General features: G+C 44.2%; 1 protein-coding gene and 1 long non-coding RNA gene across 4 annotated transcripts in view; one reads left to right on the top strand and one right to left on the bottom strand.

The window, feature by feature from the left end:
- The window catches only part of LOC121668020, a 67,976-nt gene that overhangs the window by 18,151 nt on the left and 27,671 nt on the right, over positions 1–22,154 (bottom strand). The gene's annotated exons all lie outside the window — the stretch shown is intronic.
- Positions 1–22,154, top strand: part of IQCA1 (IQ motif containing with AAA domain 1) — a 91,112-nt gene that overhangs the window by 48,119 nt on the left and 20,839 nt on the right. For all 3 annotated transcript variants that reach the window (XM_042035396.1, XM_042035397.1, XM_042035395.1), the window contains 6 exons: positions 3,439–3,514; positions 8,830–8,936; positions 9,151–9,246; positions 15,545–15,606; positions 18,544–18,626; positions 21,014–21,121. In XM_042035396.1, coding sequence (XP_041891330.1) covers positions 3,439–3,514; positions 8,830–8,936; positions 9,151–9,246; positions 15,545–15,606; positions 18,544–18,626; positions 21,014–21,121 — 532 coding nt within the window. The remainder of the gene's footprint in view (positions 1–3,438; positions 3,515–8,829; positions 8,937–9,150; positions 9,247–15,544; positions 15,607–18,543; positions 18,627–21,013; positions 21,122–22,154) is intronic.

Below are 22,154 nucleotides of genomic sequence, written 5' to 3'. Positions count from 1 at the left end.
CAGAGAGGTAACCAAGAGGTAACCAAGCATTCCCACTTGTAATGTGGGTACAGAGAAGTTCATTACTGCCACCCCTTGCAGAATTAGGAATTAAAGCCTTAGTCTCACCCAGATCCCACCTCAGAGCTTGTGTGGATTTCAAACTGATTTTTAAACCACATTAACCAGCATTTCATAAACCTGTAAATAAGCCATGCATTTTCAGCCCACATTCTCAGGGTAGGAACTATTTCTGTTTCAAATGTCAGTAGCCACCACTTAATGTACAATATACCCCCTGAAATCTTGGAGAAAAAGGGCTGCTTTCACAGAAGACACGCTTCCAAATTATTTCAGGAGCAACTTCACAGAGCAGAACACCTGTGAAACAGAACAGTGACCAAAAAGGGCATCTTCAAAAACAAGCTGTGCAACAAAAATTGTAGGCTTTTGCTGAAGCAGCAGCTTTTGTTTCTCATTTACTCTGTAGAATAAACAAAAGTTGAAACAATATATATATTTTTAATAAGGGTCATTAATCTCTCACTAAGTATGTGGAGGAGAAGGGGGAGTTTTCTAGGGCAACGCTTACTCTTCACTGCAAGTTTTACACAAATTAATTTGAAGGCCTAACCCTAGAACAAATATATATCAAAAAAAAAAAAGATGCTTTTCTTGGACAACATCCATTAATCTGGCCAAAGCTCTCAGAACATCTAGCCAGGAACCTAAATTACATGAATTTAGGAAACATCAGTCAATTTAATCACAAGGTAGATACCTAAATGTTAACTTGTAAATGAGCACCTTGAAAACACTATTTGGGGGTTTGGAGTGGGTTTTTTTTCCCCCTTTGTAAATGAAAATACACAGCAGGCTGAAGGAGCAAATACATAAATGTTTTTCAAGCTCTTTAAGCTGGACTGCCTAAATTTGCTAACTAGGAAGGGTTGTGGCTGCTCCTGTGCAAACAGGAGATGTTTTCAAGCTCTGGGCACGCTCCAGTCAGTCACTTGTTACTTTGACCAGTTTGTTGGGTGACACTGTCACCACTGGTGAAGCTCCTGAAACTGGATGGCACCTCCCCCATCTGCTCAAAAACCTGACTTTCCCAGGGTAAAATTTGATTCCTTCTTGGTTTTGCACATTTTAGTAGGTTAGAACCAACAACAGCAAAAATGTGTCTCGATCCCCTCGCAGCCTCTGCAAGGCTGTTTTGAAATGGGGTGAAATAACAGCAGAGAGCTCTGGGGTTTTATAACTTCATGTCATTCCCATCTCCTCAGCCATCACACAAGTCCTGTCAAGTAAAATTCTGAGCCATTATATCAGGTTCTCTATGGTTCATTGAGAAAGAACAAAGGGAACATTCTCTCCAAGGTTATAGCACTGACAGGGAGAAAAAAAGGAGTATCTTAAACCAGTTGAGAAGTATTTGGAGAAGTTCTAACAGCAGGACTCTTATTAAAATAAGTATAGGCTATAAGTCATAGGGATGCAGGCAGAAAAAAGCTGTGCTCCCAATTTCAGCTCTTAAAGAAAACAAAAGTTTGATCCCAGAAGGAAATCTAAGTATTTCTGAAAAGCCTGATAGCAATCTTTACAAAGAGTATTTGATATCAAAGCAACTCCCCTTTCTTTTCTCTGCAAGGTGCTGATTTGATTTCCCATTAGGCACCTAAGGAAAAAAAACAACCACGGCTTCACCCCCACATAATCCCTCTTTCCAAAAGCAGAACCAGTCTGGACCGCCTCACCCAGTAACCTGCTGGAGCTTGTCTCACTGAACGTGAGCACGGCTGTGCATCCCTGAATTTCACCCAGAAAGGTCTGACAGGGAGGCACATTCCTGTCCTCAGTGAAACCTGTCAGGAAAATGTCCCTAGGAAATGTGCACAGTGGAGTGCATTCAGTTTCCCCTGCTGTCGAATGGGAATCACCTGGTGCAGAGCTGGCTTTGGAAAGCCTCAGGAGCAGATTGAAACTCTTACTCCCACGTTTCTGCTTAAATTCAAACATATATTGCTGGTTCAAGGTGCCTTAACACATTTCAGACAGAACAAGCATGGAACCAATCAACTGAAAATCAAAAAATACATGAACTGGCTTAGAAGGAAAAGTTCTTTTTATTATATTTACTCTTAGGCCGTTAAATTGAGCCAAGAGGGAAAACAGAACAGCATCCTGCAACTGTCCCTTAGACACAAGAGAGTGGGTTTGATTAAAAATAACTGAATTAACACAACAGTTTTATTTATGTCAGTGTATAAAATCACTGAAGCAAATAACTAAAATGATTCATTGGCTTATTTATAACAATAAAATGTTGATGTGTCCTGTTCCATTAAGAGGCTAAAAATGAAGAAACCATTTTTAGGCTGGTTTGGGGGCAATTTGTTTGTTGGGTTTTTTAATAGTTGACACATTTCCTCTCAGAACATCATGGTTTAATCATTTTCTATAAAACACCGTGGAAAAATGGTAAAAGAAGGATTCTGCCTATTGCAAATGAGCCAAAGATGAACCTCAAAGTGCCACACCCTGTAAAACTGCGAATATATTTGAGTAACTGGGCATTCGAGCTCAAATCCTCAAACTTTTCCTTATACTTTACCAAAACAGTTCTTGATGTTCAGTCAAGAAACTCCTGAGTGTCTTTCAAATGCATCTATAGCGTGGAAGTGATAAATGTATTTAGATTTTGCCTCTCCTTCTGGGCCCCGACTGTAATTACTGTAATAATACTTTAATTAAAAAGATATTTGATAACTCACATAATGGGGTTGCAACTATACCTGCAGGTAGCAGATATGCCCCTAATTACAGGGCTTATTTAGGGGGGTGTTTAGTTTTAATTATCCCAGGAGCTGCGCTTTATATCTCGCTGATAACAAGTGGTTTGCAGGTTATTCAGCAAAATCCTGATCCACCTTGTGCTGTCTCATGTAAATCCACATTCACCTCCTCCCCAAACCAGTGATCTCATCTCCCTTTATCAACTATTACCTTACCCACATTTTGAGATTTATGACTGATATGAGATGAAGAAACTTTGATCATTTTCTGGGAAGTTCTTCCCTCAGAAATACCGTTCAATGAAATGAAACTGTTTCAGGAACGTGGCAATAGCAGCAAAAGGAACTGAGGAAATGGCAGTGAAATGGAATGGAATGGAAAAATCCCTGACAAATCACTGAAAAGGGGATTCCATTTAAATATTGCAACTCTCCTCCCTAAATTACATTTTCAAACAAGCTGAGGTTTAATTCTTGTTCAGTTTTGTGACTTCAGTTGATAAAATGCCACCCCTTCGCTCATGGAGCAACCTGGGCTAGTGGAAGGTGGCCCTGCCCATGGCAGGAGGTGGAATTAGATCTTTCGGGCCTTTTCCAACCCATTCCGTAATTCTGTGAAACAATGCTGTCAACAATTACTCTTTTCACTTCCCCCCCATTCTAGATAGTGGATGAAAGCTGGAAAATGCGTCCAAGCAATTTCCTTTCGATACTGGAGGAAGGAAGCTCTCAGTACAAAGGTCAGTAGAAAAAGATAACAATTCCAGCTGGAATGTTCTCCCAGATCAGCTTAATCTGAATGTCATTCCTGTAAGGTCAAGTGGGCAGCTGCCCAAAGTGTGGAACATTATAAAAATGAGGATGTTAGATTAAAAAATGGTATTTAGGAAGGGAGCCTCTCAGATTCCTAGGAATCTGTCAAAACCATTGAGCTAATCATGCAGGAAGGGACATTTCTGTGGGTGAAAGTGAACAAACACAAAGTAAAGTGCTTCAATACATATAAAAAAGGCATTTTTTGATTTTCTGAGGGCAACAAAAACGACATCAGAATAGCCAATAATTCAAAGGCACGATACTGTACATCGAGTTTCAGCACTAACGTTTCCCTTGTCCTGTCTCCTCCAAGAGGGAGAACTCGTGGAAAGAGTCCATGGATTCCTTCACAGCGTCCACAGCCACTCAAATTATTTTTGATTATATGTTTGAATGTACTTGCTTCATGCCAAGTGTGTGAAATTAAAACATAACTGGGACTTTCAGCAAGGGGCCTGGCTGGTTTTCCACCTGGAAACAGCAAAAATCCCCAAAAGCAGGGATTTCTTAATAAAAACCATGAAGGGACATTTTGTTCTTTTCCAGATCTCCTCTATCCTCTCCTCTGCTCTTGATACTTCTGTTTATCTCTTCAACACTTGTGTTCAGTGCTCAGCCTGATTCACAAGTGACTTAGCAATCACCTGGAAGCTGGCATGAAAGTCATGCCCTTGTCTGAAGTGGAAAGGGGGTTATTTTTTGCTGGATCTCTGCAGATTCTGTTCTGATACAATGTGGAAAAATATCTTTTCTGCTCTCCACTCTTCAGAATGAGTGCCGTGCTGAAATTCCTCGTATGAAAAGTCTCCATTATTCCCTCCTGCTGACAAATTACTGGCGTCAAGTTTTCTGCCTGATTTGAGCTGGCTGGAGAGAAAGAAGTGAACAACTTGCTAAATGTGCATCAGTAGTTTGGCCTGACCTCTGACTTGTAACAATTAGGATTTTCTTACACATTATAAATCAGAGAGCAGCTTTCTGGCTAGAAAAGGAGCTTTTCATCCCATCTAGTGTCAAATACCACGTCAGAACCCCGCTGAAGGCAGCAGGAGCTTTAGATAAGGATCAAATCCATCCATACTTCTTTCCATAGCTGGCCAAGGATGAAATGGCACCTGGAACTCAAAACCAGCCATGGCAAGAGTGGGGTTCCCACCCAGCAAGTCCCCAGAGCTAGGAAGAAGCAGCGTGGAAGCAGCAAAAGGGAGGCAGGAGGGGTTTGCCTTGGAGCAAACATGCTTGGCTGTAACCTCAGCACAGCAGTGGATACCAGAGTGAGGAGTAAAAACACCACAGGGGTCAACAGGTTCCTTTGATAGGCATGGAGACTCCCAAATTTCACAACCACCTCGTGTAATAAGGCAGGGGGTTTACGAGGGGATGGGGGATTTGTCACCCAAACTGTACCTGAACACCAGCACCGCCGTTCCCAGCAGGATCCCTGCTCTGAGCCCTGCAAATACAGAACTTTTGGGGCTTATTCACACAGCATGAGTGCCTCTGGGATTCCCATTTCCCACTTAAACACCCACACATCTCCAGCCCATCCTGCCAGAGCTGACAGCTACTCCCCAGCTCTGAAGGAACATGAGAAGGAGCCCTTTGCTGCACAGAGCACAACCAGAAACCCTGGGAGTGGAAAAGCTCTCTTGCAGGCTTCAAAGAATACCTGGAGTTCTGTCTTAGGCACAGCAAGAGTCTAGAGCTGTGCAGTTAAACTTCAGGTGGGTTTTTTTTTCCTGGTGAACCAGGTCTGTTTGACACCACACTTATTTTTAACAAACAGCTGTTAATTCCTCCTTGCAGCACAATCCCTCGCCTCGTTCACAAGCACTTTGGGCTTTGTATTGCAGGGCACTAACACAAAACTACCCAGGGGTTGTCCAAAATTATTTTATTTTTAGTCTAACCATTTGGCCATCAGAATCAAATCCACAACAACATCTGACCAGAACAATGCAAGCAGTCTCTCATATTTTTAATTTTAGGCTGCTTTCATCTCAGTAGCAGAATTATGCAGGAAGAAATAGGTTTGAGTTTGCTCTTTCCACACTGAGAACTTTTTTCCTATTGTTAGGTAGAAATAGGTCACTTGCTATCAGCATTTGCACAGAAGTTCAGATTGATTAGTGCAGAAATCTTGAAAAGATGACTGAAGTAACAGAGCTTGATTCAGAAATGTTTGTATCAGGAGGAATTCAAAGCCCCTTATAACTGTATCCAAAGTTTACCTAAATGACAGCTGCCCAAAAACACAAACATCTTTGTTTTGTCACACCCCCCAACGCTTAATGCTAAGAAAGTGATCCCATCCCCTGAAACTGGTGCTTTACTCCTAGTTTACTTAAATATTTTTTTAAAATATAGATCCATTTGGACAAAAACCTAAACATTTCAGTCACAAACTTTTCACTTTGTGGTTTTAACTCCTCTACCAAGCTAGAGCCGGCTGCCTAAACTTCACTGGAATTCATGAAGCCTTTTCTCCTCCCAGAACCGTACCTGGCAGTTTTTCTAGTTGCTAAACCACACTTGCTGAGCTCCAAAACACTTCTTTTAAATGATGTGGTTGGAAGCAGCCACTCTGTGTGACATCTCCTCTCACACTGGAATAGCCAGAGTTTATGTGGGGCAGATGTAAGGCTGAGCATTACCTCCCCCTTCCTGGGGTGTATTTTTGCAGTGTGAGGCAGCAATGTGCTCTTTCCCCCATTCCACAGAGGACCAGTTGATATTTATGACTTGCTCAGTGTCACAGAGAATATTTGTGTTCAAACGCTCCGTGGTGTGTCCAAATACTCCTTTTACGGTGTGGTGATATTGCATATTTTTAACCAACCTTCAAAAGATTCAAATCCTTGTGCCAGGAGGTTCAAAGTGGCCATTTCAAGAGAAGCTTCATGCTTCAAATAAATATATTGCAATTATTAGTCACAAGCTGTTCTCTGAATTTCAGGGATACTGGCGTTCCCTACAGCCTGCAGAGCTGGGATGCTGATTCAGGAGTGCTCTGGGCTGCCTTTGAGCCCTGAGCTAGCTGTGCATATAAAATAATCCCAAAATAAGCATGCACTATTTTAGAAAAGGTGACATGAATTTCACTGCATACACATAGGCACAGAAATAGCTCCTGGAGCTGGCTGACCCTGCCTGTAACGAAATACCAGGCTCCCCTGACCAGCCAGTGAAAACATAACATCCTTAGCCTCCTGACCCCCCTTTAAAATTAACTTTGAAACATTTTGTTGATCTATAAAAGAATAACAGAGCATCTAACACCTATGAGTTATTGATCTCTCCACTAAAATGAGGCACCTCTAACCCAGTGGTTAATATAACACTCAGATAACTCACTGCCAGGTAATATCAGAGTCTGGGGGGACTCTCCCTGGTTTGCCTGCAGTGGGTATTAACCACTAATCAATCTACACAATGACAACAAACAATTATGAACAAAACAGAACAGAAAAGTCTATGGATCCCTCTATGAAAAATAAATATCTAAAGCCTTGTACTCCTGTGAAAACACAGCACTTGCAACCTGTTGACCCAGTCAGGAAAGTGTTTAAAAATTCACATAACTCCTATGCAACGTCCCCTTTCCCCAAGGCTGGAATTCCAGGCTGGAGGAGCTACCTTGGGCAAATCAGTTTCTCCTCCTGAAATATTACATGACATCTGTCATGGCCTCTGATGACCCACAAGTAATTTAAAGAAATTAAATGTCTGGACTTTGGAGTTTCTTCCATTACCAAAACATCCCCATCCTCCTCCGTCCCCACCATTTTCAGTGGTGAAATTACGACCACTCACCTGCAAGAACTATTCCCTCTTGTGTAAAACTACAAATCCTCTGCATGGAATTGGGCCCTGAGAAATTGTTGTGGATTGAAAGAGCAGCCAGTCTTGGATAAGCAAAAACTTAGATGCTAAAACCTTTCTGAATTTGTACGGTGCCTTCAGCAGGCCAGAGGTACAGGGGAGAATATCTGGTACAAAACAGCTTCATAGAAGAGCCAACATCTTAAAGTGGAAAACTGTCATTTCACATCATCTGGAAATTGAATTAGCACATCCAGCTGGAGATTAGCTGTCATTTTGGAAGATACTATCGGGGCTTGAAATGCGAGATACGAATTGTCTTCCTTCAAACTAGCTCGAGAAGTGTAGGAAAAAAGGAGGTGTTTCCATTAAAATGAGGCACTTTGCTAATAGCAGAGAGCTCAGATATGCACCAAGCTCGTCAGACTTCATTTAGTTTTCTTTCTAAAGAGCAAATTGCACTTTGCCTCAACAAAAATAACGAGCTGCACCTCAGGATCATTAGGTACTTTATCATAAAGAGCTTTTTTTTCATCACCAGTTTCACAAATTTGCTGTGGCTGGGTGTTAGGTCTTTTTATTACTTCTCCTTTGCACAGTACTTTGAAACAGAGGGGCTGGATCAGGTGGGTCTTGTCTCTTTTGGACTTAACTGCCTTCAAATTTCTGCATCGAGCTTAAAATGCCCCAAAGGGAAGCCTCTGTGTGGCCGTGCATCCCTTGTGGGCCAGCTGCAGGCTATTGCTGTGTCACACCGCTGTCCCCTCCCTCTCTCCCACTTCCCCAGCTCAGTGCTGGTTTTATTCCTATTCCAGTGCCCCTATTCCCCATATTTCAGCCTCCTGGGAATGACGACCAAGGCCAACTCACCAGAGTGCAGCAGCTTTAAGTGAGTCACGGGGAGAGCAGGGAACTTTGTGGTGTGAATTAACCCCCTTCCCTTGGTCCCCAAGCCTGTGTCATGCCAGCCAAGTGACACTCATGGAGAGCACATCCTTCAGGGCAGGAGCCATCCCTGTGCCTTCTTCATGGAAAAGATGTAAGCACTGTGCTGTTGAACAGAATAAAATGATGCCAGCATCGGGAACGGGACAGGGCTCTTGGAGATTGAGAACACTCCAGGCTTTCAGCTTTACAGCCTCCAAATGACAACCTCACTATCCCATTATCCTCCTGAATTCTGATACCCTTTTGCAACCCGAGGCAAAAGAAGAAATCCCCTAACCTCAAGATCTACAGATCCTAATGCAACAGGGCTCTGAACATGGTAAGGGTCCCCAGAGCCTGCTACTTTCATACAGCTCATAATTTAATAAAGCCTGCCTACAACTACCCTTTCTTTTGCCTCCAGAAGCAGTTGGAGAAAACAATGGCTTCTGTAACTTTTTCCCCTTTTTTTCTTTCTTTTGGATAACAGTCTTTTGGGAGAACAGAGATAACAGATCGGATTTTCTCCAGGAACACGACCCGGAGCTGATCAAAGAAGGGGAACGGGAAGAAGTGGAGGACGAGATCAGAGTGCAGGTGTGCATACAATAGCAAGAGGACACTAATCATGTGCATTACCTGTGTATATTTTTCTCCAGCTGTAAGAACTGGCCCTGGCACAGACCTTCCCTCCTTCCAGAGTCCCTACTACCTGTTCTTTGCTTTCACACTCGTTCAGCTGAACAATTGTCTGGGGTGAAGTGACAGAAGAGAAAACTGAGGAAGATTCAGCTGTGTTTGTCTTGAGCAGGTCGATGAAGTGATGCAAGAGAAACTGCTGAAACTCAAACAGGCTGTGGATGGAGAGACAGGTGCCAGACAGAGTAAAGCTGGGAAAGGTGAAAAGGTAAGAGCAGCAAGGTGGCAGAAGGGAGGGGCAGTCTCAATTCCCTGCCCAGGGACAGTGGCGGTCAGTGCAAACCTCAAGTACAAATATCAACCCTAAACATTTCCTGAATCTCAAGTCAGAAACATCTGAAAAATCTCTTCACCTGTGGCTATTTTCAGGGCCTTCTCCCTTAACTCCCTTTAACTTTTTATAAATATTGCTTAGGACAAGTTGAGCTATTCCAGAGATAAATCACTATGAGGTATTTCAGATTTTCACCCTCCTGAAATCCCTGGATGCAGTCAAACAGCAAAATGGAAGCAATCCCTCTCTTTAAGGTGACCAGTTCAGATTAATAGTTTTCCAAGGAAAACAGGGATCTGGAGGCCACTAAGTTTTCCAGCTGCTGACTGTTCCCCTCCCAAATAAAGGCTGGTTATTATGTTTCAAGACTGTACACCAAAAAAAATTCCCTTGGAAGGTTTTGATGTAACCTTTCATTTGTCTGTAACACCACATAGATCACACACAGCCAGGTACTCATTAGGTTACTACATGCTATTGAAGGCTTTGGGAATTTGCAATTAAGCCAAGTTTATTTAGGCATAAAGAATAGGTTTAACCCCCCCCCCCCAACACAGCACGTCATGTTCACATCTCGTTTTACAGCATTATCGTATGAAGAATTCCACAGCTTGTGGTTCTCTAAACTCCTTGCCCAAGCATTTAAATTAGAGATCATGTCAGTGCAAAATAACTCAAAGCTTACACCCCACCACTCAATCAGCAGATCCACTTAAAACCCTCAGGGCAAATAGCCAACCCTAATCTCATGTTGTATTTCATTTCTGTAATACCTTTTTAGCAAGCAAATACTTGCTGTTGCTCTACTTCTACTCAAATTATCTTTAAAAATGCTATTTCACCTGACAAACGTGCAGGGACACTCAAATAAGAAAAGACTGGGGCAGCTCTGAAAGCTGATCCCAAATGGATTCCTAAATCTGTTTCAAAAGTAGGGGGGGCTTAAGATATACAGACAAAATATTGCAACAATCTTCCCCAAGTTTTCATGGGCAGACACATTTAGATCAGCTGGACAGTGCCCTGCTCCAAAATGTCCCACTGGAATTACAGAGCTTTATGTTAGGGGCTGGCTTGGGTTTTTTCCCTTCAGTGTAGGGTTGGAATAGCTTAGGGTGGAAGGAGGTTATTTAACTTTTATTTTCCCAAGTTGTGCCAGTAGCCTGAGAGAATGAGGCAGGGAAAGAAGAACTAATTGGATAAAACAAATTCCTTACAGATTTCATCTCAAAACACCCCACCCAAGCCAAAACAGTTCTATCTGAGGAGTGGGGAATGGAAGGAAAGATGCAGTGTTAGCCAAAACACATCCTCCCTGTGCAAAGCCACTTAAATTGTCCATTCAGCATTGGCAAAAGCCTTTTCCAATTAGTATTTGCATAAATATCTCAGTCATAAACCAAGCCAGCACATACCTGTGCACACAGACTGCAGATCTGCTTTAGGATAACCTGCTCTAGATAATAAGAATAATGTGAGCTGGAAAGGTTTGGAAATAGCTCGTTAATTTATTTATTCGGCAAAAAAACCTCTCATTTTTCAAGCCACATCCTAAGTCCCATATGTCTCCCCCTCAGCTGTGCAGCATGAAATAACAGGTGGTTGTTTCAGGTCCCTGTTGTAGCCAGGAGCATGTCTGGAGTACCATGTGAAACATCCCCCTGCCAAAAAAAAAACCTGGGATATTCAGCATTCTTCAGAGAAATCACACCTTTTCCTGCACTCTGGCAGCGGGCACTGAAAGGGTAATTTCTTTAAGAGAAGTGTTACAGGTGGAATTTTGTGTCCAGGGACTGTCATCCCAAATTCCCGATGCCACGTTTGGCCATTCCTCTGTTTTAAGGAGGGGTTTCTTCTGCTCTCTTTGTCAGGGTATAGTCCCTACCAGAGGTGGGTGTTCTGTGCCTTTCCAAGCCTTAAGATGAGTAGTTCACAACTCAGGAAGTTTCTGTCAAATCCATATTAAAACCCAAAATCTGCCTGACCCACAGGAACCAATCTGAGTTTGAAAGTCCCTTTTGTAGGGATACAGCGAGGACATTTTGGAATTGAACTCTAAAGGGAAATTTCTCCCTTCCAGTCAGTGTTCCAGACATCTCAGCTCTTAAGATTAAAAAAAACCCAATATGTAACAGCTCCAGGCATACCCAGAGCCACTCCTTTACTTCCATAAAGACTTTATCACTGATTCCCAAACCTTCAAATACCACTTACTGCTAAAAGCTGACACTTAACCCTACCAAGAGCTGCTCTTAGAACTCCTGAAGATAAGAATCCCATTTGCCAGCTTTGTGGAAGAATGAACCTGGGTGAAAAAACTGTTCTTCTCATGCCAAGTGGGTCTCCAGAGCAGCAGACTGGTCTGGAAATACCCAAACTAATTAGATTGCACCCAATACTCAATAAACCACACTGCTCTTACTGGAGTCACAGATCCTGTGCCTCTTTGCAAGCTGGAAGCTTCCCACACCCACAGACTGCCCCACCTTTATGGCCCAGCACTGACAGGGGATAGAGCAGAGTGTCCTGTTTAAGAAGCACACTTTGCTGGATTCCTGGAATCTCCCATTCCCCCAGATAGCTCCTGGTCTGGTGACTGTCACAGGAGAGGGGATGAGGATACGACAGAAACAGAGGAATGGGGGTCAGCTCTGCTGCAAAGTGCATTTCCCTTCTCTTTGCACAGTGGCAGCTCATCCCCTGCTCAGCCAGGGATCACCAAGCTGGGACTGGGAGCACTGTGAAAGGACAGGCTGGAAAGAAGATGGCCTCTGAGTGAGGAACGTGGCAGTCACTGACCTGGAAGTTACATTTAAGAGCTTATCAGGGTGCTGTCTGTGAAGCCCATTGTGCTGCTTTTCCTGCTCGGCTCCCCCAAGGATTTCTTTCTGATGCTCACTGCAGGTACAGCAATGCTTTGGGAATGAACACACCCACACAGACACACAAAGGCATGGCCAGAATTCAGGGAAAAAAAAAAAAAAAAGAGACACAGAAAACCCAGGAAAGGGGGACATGAGGTGTGTAAAACCTGCTTCTGGAATAGGCCTCAACAAAGCTTTGGAGATGCCTTTTTGGTGAAGCCGGGCAGAAGCAAAGAAAAACCACAAATGGCTCTGACAAAACTACTGAAAAGCACAAAGCCATCGAGAACGAGAGCAGAAGAGAAGCTGGGTGAGAACAGAGGAGAGGCTGGGTTTGAGGGCTGTGATTGCCAGGCCCTGTTGGATTTCCTGTACCTGCTGCAGGCTCTGAGCCAGCTGTGGGAGCTGTAACCTCTTTGGATGCTGTGCCTAAATCCAACAGGGATTGCAGATCAGAGCCCCTCACTCACCAAGAGTTTATTCATCACTGGGAACATCTTCGTCTAAGGACTTTTTCAGTACAAGTGTCAGAAGCTGCTTGTTTTATCTCAGCACTGCCAGAAAAGACTCCTCAAGCCATGCCCAAATCTGCCCATGCTCAGCCTCCCATCTTCAGCATCTCACATGATCCAAGGAATCCAGTAAAAAACTGCATCAGCCGCTGCTGGTTTCCCTTAAACCATGGGAGCACTTTCCTCTTGTTGATTTTCCCCCGGGGAGCCAACAAGAATCACAGAGAGGGACTTGTTACAACAGAATGCAGGGACAAGGGGGAACAGCTTCCAACTGAGAGGAGGTTTGGATGGGATTTGGGAAGGAATTGCTCCCTGTGAGGGTGGGGAGGGCCTGGAGTGGATTTCCAAGAGAAGCTGTGGCTGCCCCATCCCTGCAAGTGTCCAAGGCCAGGCTGGATGGGGCTTGGAGCAGAGCCTGGGATAGTGGAAGGTGTCCCTGCCCATGGCAAGGAGCTGGAACTGGATAAACTTCCAAACTGGCCATTCCATGATTCCATAACCCTTGGTGGCTGCAACTGCAGCCAGGACTTGTGAGATCATAGCCAAAGGGTGACACAGATCCTCCAGTTTCAACAATTTCCCTCAGTGAGACATTTGGATACCCTCTCCCTCCTGGTGCCATTCCAGCAGCACACAGTGCTCTGGGATTTGGTCTGAAATCAGGTTCTTGGTCTGCTCCAACCTCTGAGCTACCCAAACCATTTTGCTGAGCCCACACAGCAAGAGAAGGCACCCTGCTGGGCACAGGAGACAGCCCTGTGTCCCAGCTCACTCCTTGGGAGTTCTCAAAGCACAAAATCACCAAAGGATGGCTACACAGAAGCTCGACTGAGATCTCAGAGAGGAGCAAGGAGATTTCCATTATAAATGCCAAGCATGTTCACATTCATTAAACATTATCATTTGCTAAATAAAAGCCGTTCCCAGTAAGACATTTTGGAGGCAAGCCATTGTCTACAATTCGTATTTGCCCTTATCGCATCTCAGCCTGTGCCAAATTCCCCACAAATGCTGTTGTTAATTAGGAAAACACATTTTTCCTCCGCACAGTTCATTTTTGTTTTGCTCTGGAGTTACTTTATTGGTGAAGCTGCCTTGAGGACACTACCAGTTGGCCAATAAATTCAACATATGCTTAGTGTCTTTACATAGGTTGAAACAAGCTTTTCTTCCCAGTTGGACCCCAATATATGTAATTTCTGGCTTGTTGGAAGAGACGTTAAAAAGACAAAACAGGAGGAACAGCAAAAATAAACCAGTGACAGCCTCAATATTTCCTCAGTTGTTAAAACAGCATGGTAGATGCTTTCTTCTTCCCATTCCTTTTCTTCAAAACAAAATCCCACTGGCACATTCTGATGCATATTTGCTGCCAAACTTATTTACGTAACAAAACCCGAAGTGTAGCTCTGCAGATACAGCGTTGTTTGTATTATCCTAATCCAAGACTTAAGAACATCCCCTTTTCCCACTTAGCTGATCCATATAGTGCTGAGTTTAGGCTGCATTTTCATCTGGATTATCTTTGTGGCATCATAAACAGTAACAGGTGATTGCACCACAGGTTATTTATGTTGTGCCTGTCCTTGAAAACCTAAAATTGATGTATTCCTGAAGGCTGCTGATCTATTTCTGTGAAAAAGCCCAGCATTTTCCAGATAACTGGATAGGATTTTTTAACTCAACAACGCAGCTTCCAGAGCTCTGCAGAAGTATTCACTATTGTAAAAAAAGCAAAGTAAATTACTGTATTCCCAGGAAAGTGAACATAAACTTTTGGAAAGAATAAGCTGTCTTGTTCAACTAAGCATTTAAGCACGTGCTTAAATTTAAGCTGTTGGAGAAATCCCCTGGTGCACCAAGGTTTCTGAGTAAACAGTTCCGCTGAAGCAATCCTGAAATGCTTTGCAGGACGGGAGCTCAGACACCAGTGGTGGGCACTAACATGGATTAATGATGCCCTCTCCACACTACTAATTATCCCTGACCATATTTATGGCTCCTGAGCTGTAATTAATGGAGGGGCTTGACAAGCCCGAGTCACATCTTCCTTATTTATGTTTGCCATGAGTTTTTTTGCAATACGTAAAGAAATGAGGCACACAAGTCGAAATCTTTCCGTGGTGAAAGTGTGGTGAAAATATGAAAAGAGCAGGTTGTGTTTTTCTGACCTCTCCCAGCTTCTTCCTTGATGCATTAGGAAGGAGAAGGATGTCCAGTGGTTAGGAGAATAGCCAGTCTCAGGAGCTTTTCCCCTCAGGGAAGCTGCTTATATATTTTACTTCAATATATAGATATTAAAAATAAGAAAGCATGAACAGTCTCTGGAGCAGCTACTTGGACCCCACACCCTTTTCCTTCCTGCTTCCTTCTTGGGCAAGGGCCATATCCCCCCTCACCCACAGAATTGTGCTCCAGAAAAGTCAGAGAATAAGAATCATACAATTGGAAAAGGTCTCTGAGATCATCAAGTCCAACCCTTAAACCTGCACTGCCAAGGCCACCACTAAACCGTGTCCCCAAGTGCCACAGCCACACAGCTTTTAAATCCCTCCAGGGTTGGGGACTCACCACTGCCCAGGGAAGCTTGTGCCAGTAAAAAATAATTGTCTAATATGCAACCAAAAGGAAGGAGAGGAGCTTTTTCCCTTGGAGCCAAATGGCCCTGGGATGCTTTCCTATGTAGCCTCACTGGAAGCAGGGGCACTGCTGGTTAAGAATCTGGTTTTTCCCTTTGGGCTACTTTCAAACACTGAAACATTGGCTGTTCCAGCCCTCACTTTGCTTCAGTACATTCAAAAATATTTATCTGTGCTAAAGTCACTAATTACTGCCTGGTTTTGTGGTCCTCAGGGAAACAAGGCACCCGGGAAGAGAAGGATACCCGAGCTGGAGAGAGATCATACTCCTGACAGGTAAAGAGAGAACCTCTGCATCAGATCTCCAGCATCAACCTCGGTTCTCCTCATCTTCACCAACAAACACAAATTAAAATCCCCATTCTGCTACCACACACCACCAGGACCAGCCCCATCACCTCCAGGCAGGTTAATTCCAGTTTGCAGAGCTAAGCACACGCAGCATTTCAGCAGGATATTGGCCCCATGCACCTCTTTCCCCCTTCTCTGCAGGTGCAGAAGCACCTGGCTGGTTTGTTTACTGTCAGATTTTCCATCCCAGCTGGAGCCTGATGAGGGATGCTGCAGACAGGCCCCTGCACTCTTTAAATCCCCCTTCATGGCTGAGCTGTGGTGTACATGTCATAAATCAGTCTGATGGACCAGTAAGAGTCCTGGCAGACCTGGCCATTTCTGGCAGACCCTTGCTCTTTGAAGCACCCTTATTTTATTTGGAGGATCAGAGAGGATTTCTCCTCCTGCGCTGCCATTTTCAATGGGAGTGATGTGTTCCCTGATAATCTGGCCATTTTTCACCTGTGCATACAACACAGACACCTACACAGAGATGTCACCACAGGGACCAGCTGATCCAGGAGCAGGGCTGGAGAACAGCACAACCACAAACACCACCAGTGGGATTCACACCAAAAACCCTTTTGTGCAAGAACAGCAAGACCTGGACTCCATCATTTGGGTGCTGGTGATGCCTTAAGAGGCCTCCTAGACACAGAGACTAGACAGGAGTAAGGGAATAAAAGAGGTATTTATTTGAAAGGCCTTCAAAGGTACCCCCTGGGGGCCAGGGGCTGCTGCCAAGAGGGACCCCAAGATGGACAACAGGTCACGAGTTCTTCACACTTTTATAGGTTTGGTTCATTTGCATAGCAGGGTTAATTCTCCAATTAAAGCTTCAGTTAATGATGTCATTTCCCCAAGCTTGCCCCCCCTTTAGAAGCTTTTGGTTTATACTTTTGGGCCTAGGACAGTCTGGGTGTCCTTGGAGAGCAGGCCTGGAGAGGCTCTGTTATGTCTGCCTGGCATGAGAGAGCAGAAATTAACAGGCTACAAGAAACTTCAGAGTTATACACCAGGCAGTGCAGGATTTGAAAAATAGAAAAGTTAAAACCTAAGGCATCACTGGCACCACACGATCAGCCAAAGATCTCCTTACCTGCTTTAAAATATAAAAAAACCTCCTCCCCCCTCCAAGCAAATATTTAAAATCCATGTCTCATGGATTATAACAGAGCATAACATCTCCTAAAGAACAGTGCCAAAGTCTAATAAGGATGCACATATTTCCCTGCTTTTAAAACTACTCTTATACATACCTGCTTCTTTATATATAAACTTTACATGCAGCCAGCTGAAAACACGAGCTTTTTAGTAGCTGACTTTTTATCTGGCACTTTGGCTCCATGCTTTGCTCTTCCCCGCTGAGCATTTCAGGAATAACCCAGAGAAGGGATGAATAACTCAGATTTCATCTCCATTTTGGCCCAGTGGAGGGGGCACGGGGAGCTCCAGTCAACAAAGACCGGTCACATCACACTCCCTTGGAGGAGGCTCAGGACATGCATCATTTAACTGGCACAGTAAAAATAATAAACCAGGAAAAGTAGAAGTCCTGCTCCCAGCAGAGCTGCCAGGTTAGTCCCATTCCATCTTCTGCCTGTCTAATGATGCATTCTCAACATAAAACCACTGAGGATGAAAGCAAGAGTCAGAGCAGCAAAATCAACCTTGTTGAAGGTGCATTAAATTTTGGATTTGCTTATTGCTACTCCTACATTAATTGTGCCACTAGGACTGCATAAACATAAAACTCCTCAGCTGAAATGGAAAAAAGGCTGCAGACCTCAAATTATACCTGCAGGTTTATTGTAGCCAGACCAGGACATCCTAATTAAGACAGGTGAGAAAGAATAATTGAGGGGAAAGAATGTGAGAAATGTACAAAACCACTGAGAGATCGAAAAAGATTAAAAATCAATATTGTTTATGCTGTCAGTACACCAAGAAATTCTGAAAGGTTTATTCTGTTTATGTCATCCTTGAAGCAGTGTCAATCTATAGAACCAAGTGCCAAAAGTGTCACTGAAATTAATACTTAGAACTCCAAAAGAGAGAGTGGAGAAGATCCACACCAATGGAAAAGCACACACAAATTTAAGCATTTTAACTCCTTCATTATTGGGAGCTACTTCCAGCCACTAATGGAGACAGGGAGAAACTTCCTCTGGGGAAGTTTTGCCCATTTCATGGAATCCCAGAATGGTTTGGGTTGGAAGAGACACCCTTAAAGCTCATCCAGTGCCACCCCCTGCCCTGGACAGGGACACCTCCCACTGTCCCAGGCTGCTCCAAGCCCCAATGTCCAGCCTGGCCTTGGGCACTGCCAGGGATGGGACAACACTTCCATAGAATGTTTTTGCCCCAACCCCACTTTGGCCAGCATGACCACAACACTGCAGGTGGTGGATCTGAGCGAGGCATTCCCAGTGTGTTCCCAGGGAGATGAGGCTGTCTACTGCCAACACAATAAATTCCAAGAAGAATTAATGAATTAGTACTAATTGGAGAGCTAAGTGAATAGGTATAGTAGTGTTAGGATTGCCATTATTGTGTAATTTAAAAATAATTTCCCAGTAATTGATATTAATGAACGAGTCCATTACACAAGTCATAACTGATCTGGCATCACCTGGAAATGGGTAAATGGAGTCAGCAGGAGAGGGGGACACAGCGTGGGAGGGAGTGAAAGAGATTCCTCACCACAACACAGAAAACTGGGCTTATTGATTTCACACTGATGGCACTAATCACCGCTACCTCCGAGCCACAAAGTGCATTTATAAAGCTGGGCAAACATAAATAACTCTCAGGCTGGCTCACTTCTGAGAGGACTGAGCTTTTCCTGACAAATTTCTGAGTGATGTCTCTTGCCTGCAGGACCATTGATTCCCTGTACCAGGAACTTGCAGAAGCAGGATTGCTCATCAAAGTCAAGAATGTGAATCTCTCTGACTACATTGGTAAAGTACCCCTTTTACAGCTAATGTGGTGTTTGATTTAACCAAACCTGCAGCCATTCCACCTTCATTGACCCCTGTTTCCAGTCAAGACTGAGTTCAAGAGTTGCTGCACTTTCAGGAATTTGAATATCTAAAGCCAGGTATGCAAATCAAGTCTGTTTCTGCAGGGTGCTCAGGGCCTTTCACTTCTGCTCCTGAACCCAGGACCTGTTTGCAGAGCTGGTGTTTAACTCCAGGCACCAACACCTGGAAGCCTTGAATGGTTCTGGGTGTCACAAGCACTCTGAGGTGGAACCAGAACATCCTTTAAGGAGCCCTTGCCAGGCAGTGGCAAGACAGTGCAAGTCTAATAGAGCAGGGGTCATAATCCACACAGAACATTTCCCAGAGAACAGCAAAAATTGTGCCTCCACCTTTTGTTCCTTGAGCAGAGAAGGGGCTCAACCCCTCCCCTGCACCTCCCTGACTGCCCATGAACTCTGAGCAGTGATTTGAGGCATATCTGGCCCTTCATTTGGGTAAGATGTGTCTCTGCCTAGTTCTGCATTTCACACTCCTCTTGTCTGGTTTCCGTTACCAGCAACTGCAGCCAGACCTGCTTATCTATGCTCTACACAGAAAAAAGGGTAAAAAACCCCAAACCCCACATTTTCAGACTGCAGAGGGGTCTGACACCATCTCCAGGAATATTTGGTGGCACACAGTGAAATCACAGCAGCTTAACAGCCAAAAAAACCCCCAAGATTCAGTAGTTTCAAAGGCCATGGTTTGAATTTGCAGCCATCCAGAAGCAGCAGTGCCACAGGCTGATAGTACAAGTCCATGACAGAAAAGCCAGATTCTCTTCTACCACCTCCAAATGCCATATTTATATCAACTCTTAGAAGTACCAGTTCAGCCTCCAGAGCCTCTGCCCATTCCTCTGAAGAGTTGTTAATTCCCTGAATAAACAAGTATCCCATCCATTTCATGCTCATTAAAGACCATGAAGTAAAGGAAGATTTCCATTCTTCCTTTGTTCTCCCAGCCCATCAAGGTCACTTTTGTCCAACAAACATTCCCCCACCAAAAATGCTTTTAAAACAGCACATCTCCAACCATTTTTTTAAAGCCAGAAAAGCCTCTCTTGAAGGGTCCAAAGCCTGCAGAGAAAGAAGTCCCCATCTGCTCAGCCTTCCAGGGCTGAAGCCTAAGGAAGGTCAATTCCAGTTCCTGGGGAAAGGACAAAGAGTGGAACTGTGCTACACAGCCAGTAAAGGCACTGAAATGTCCCCCCTCTATGACAAACTGACATCACTGAACTAATTTTCTTGGTGACCTTATCTAAATTAGTCAGAGAATATCCACTGTGATTTATGTGCAGTTGCAATTAAACCCTTTGATGCCTTCTAATTAAATCTGTGAAGATTAATTCCTATCCCGTTCTTTTGATTTCTCCTTAAATAAAAGATAAAACCTGAAATGAATTTTATTCTTGAGAGAGGAGGGGGCAGTTGCACCAGGGCTTGTCTGCCTTTTTGCCCCCAAATTACACCTCCACTTTCTTAACCTCTGCTCCAGAGGCCTCTTGCCCTCTGCCTTTTTATCTCCAGTAAAACATAATATATTATTATTTTTCAATAATAATCACCACAATGACGTGTAATTTATGCTAAAAATAATCCCTGACTACATCACAACTGGTTTTCCTGCTTGTGGCCCATCCTCCTGGATCTTTGTTCTCCAGCATGTCTTGGATATGGACTTTGACAGGGCAAGCAATGTGATTACAGCTCTGTAACCAGAGCCAAGGCAAGATTAAATCGTTTCAGTTCACATCAGAGATTTTTTTTAGTTTTCTTGGGTTGTTTTGTGGAGGTTTTTTTGAACAAAAGAGGGGAAAAAAAGAGGTGAACTGCAAAGCAGAGAGCCCCACCAAATGAGGTGACACGCTTACACGTCTAACACAGCCAGCAAGGAGCTGAGATAGGACCCAGCCAGGGAAAAGCTTGTTAAAATAGCTTTTCCCCCTTTTTGAAATCCTTCTGAGAGCGCATGGTTCACTGGGATTCTAGCCCTGCAAAATCCCAAATCCAGGAATCCTTTGCCAGCAGCGTGATTTATGGTGCTGCTAATGATTCTTCTCCACAAAGTTTCTTTAAAAGGTTACTTGAAACCGACTGCTGTCTGCTGAACAACTTCCACAGCCTGTTCAGTTTAAATTTTCCTTTGCAGTTCACCTTTCTCAGGGCCACATTCCACCAGAATATTGCCCAGCTTGAGTCCCTGAGCCTGGCTTTGCTGGGTTATGTGTTACATCCCTGTTCTGTGGCAGCTCCTCATTCCCTGACTTGCGCTCTTTACAACAGCAGTGTCACATTTATTGAGCTCCTGCTTCCTCCTCACAGGCTACTACGACTGTCTGAGGAACATCCCTCGCCAGGCAGGTGCCCAGCCCATGCCCTCGATCCCAGAAGTGAGACAGCTCGTGGCACTCTATGGAATACTGCCCTTGGGTAAGAGCACACCAGCAATTCCCAGAGGACAAAACACATCGGGGCTGGGGGGGCGGGCCCACCCCCCTTTGCCTGCTGTCAGAAACATGCATTTTCCTGGCTTTGACAGGGCCTGATTAGTTGTAATCCGAAGCATTTTGCAGTCTAGCTGTTTGTCAATGAAGCCTTCGGAGTGAAGGCTGGATCATTTTAAGAGCGCAGGAAAGATGATGCCACGGGCAGGTCTCGTCTCGCCAGCCCATCTCCATTTGCATGGCAACAGCTTGTGACTGGCAGCACAGCAAGGGAACCACTGGGGAAAGATAATAGCTGAAACAAGCTCCAGTGATCAGAATTAATCAAGTTAAGGGAAGGGCTAAGGTTGCAATTTACCTTTTACAAGCTGGCTGATGTTCCTCAGCGCAGCACAACGCAATCGTTTAAGGAATTCGTCTGGATACATTTTGTACCTCGCAGAGAACACTTGGAAATGCCCTTGCAGTTTTAATGCCAGGCTTAGCCAATATCTAGCAAGGCTCTGCTGGGTCAGGTTGTTTGCTTTTAATGGAAAATCTATCCTATATTTTACTTGGGAATGGCATTATGCCAAACTCCAGTGATTGCAAGAAGTGCCTGTCTCAGGGGCCTTCACTCAAAACCTCGTTTGTGTCCCTTTCCACTTCTGATTGGGTTTTTCAGCCTCAATACTTCACTTGCATCCTTTTTCATTCCTGACTGGATCTCGGGGAGATTTTAACTAGGCATGTCCTCCCCCAGCCTGTGTCAGTGTCTGCTCATCCCCTTTAGAGGGCAAAATCACCAACACCTGTCTGCCTCCCATCCTGGAAAACAGAGCAAAGCTGACACAGAACTTCCGCTTTGCCCTCCTTCCAAAGGCCAGTGCTCAGGTTATTCTCTCTTCAACCTGTGATGCCTTAGGTTTTAACTTTTCTATTTTTCAAATCCTGCACTGCCTGGTGTGTGACTCTGAAGTTCCTTGTAGCCTGTTCACTTCTGCTCTCTCAAGCCAGGCAGACATAACAAAGCCTCTCCA

Source organism: Corvus kubaryi, unplaced genomic scaffold (assembly GCF_017639235.1).
Source record: "Corvus kubaryi isolate FWS band 111438036 unplaced genomic scaffold, C.kubaryi_AGA036_p1.0 37383, whole genome shotgun sequence".
Lineage (NCBI taxonomy): Eukaryota > Metazoa > Chordata > Aves > Passeriformes > Corvidae > Corvus > Corvus kubaryi.
Note: the sequence above shows the minus strand (reverse complement) of the source record. Positions and strands in the feature narration are given on the sequence as shown.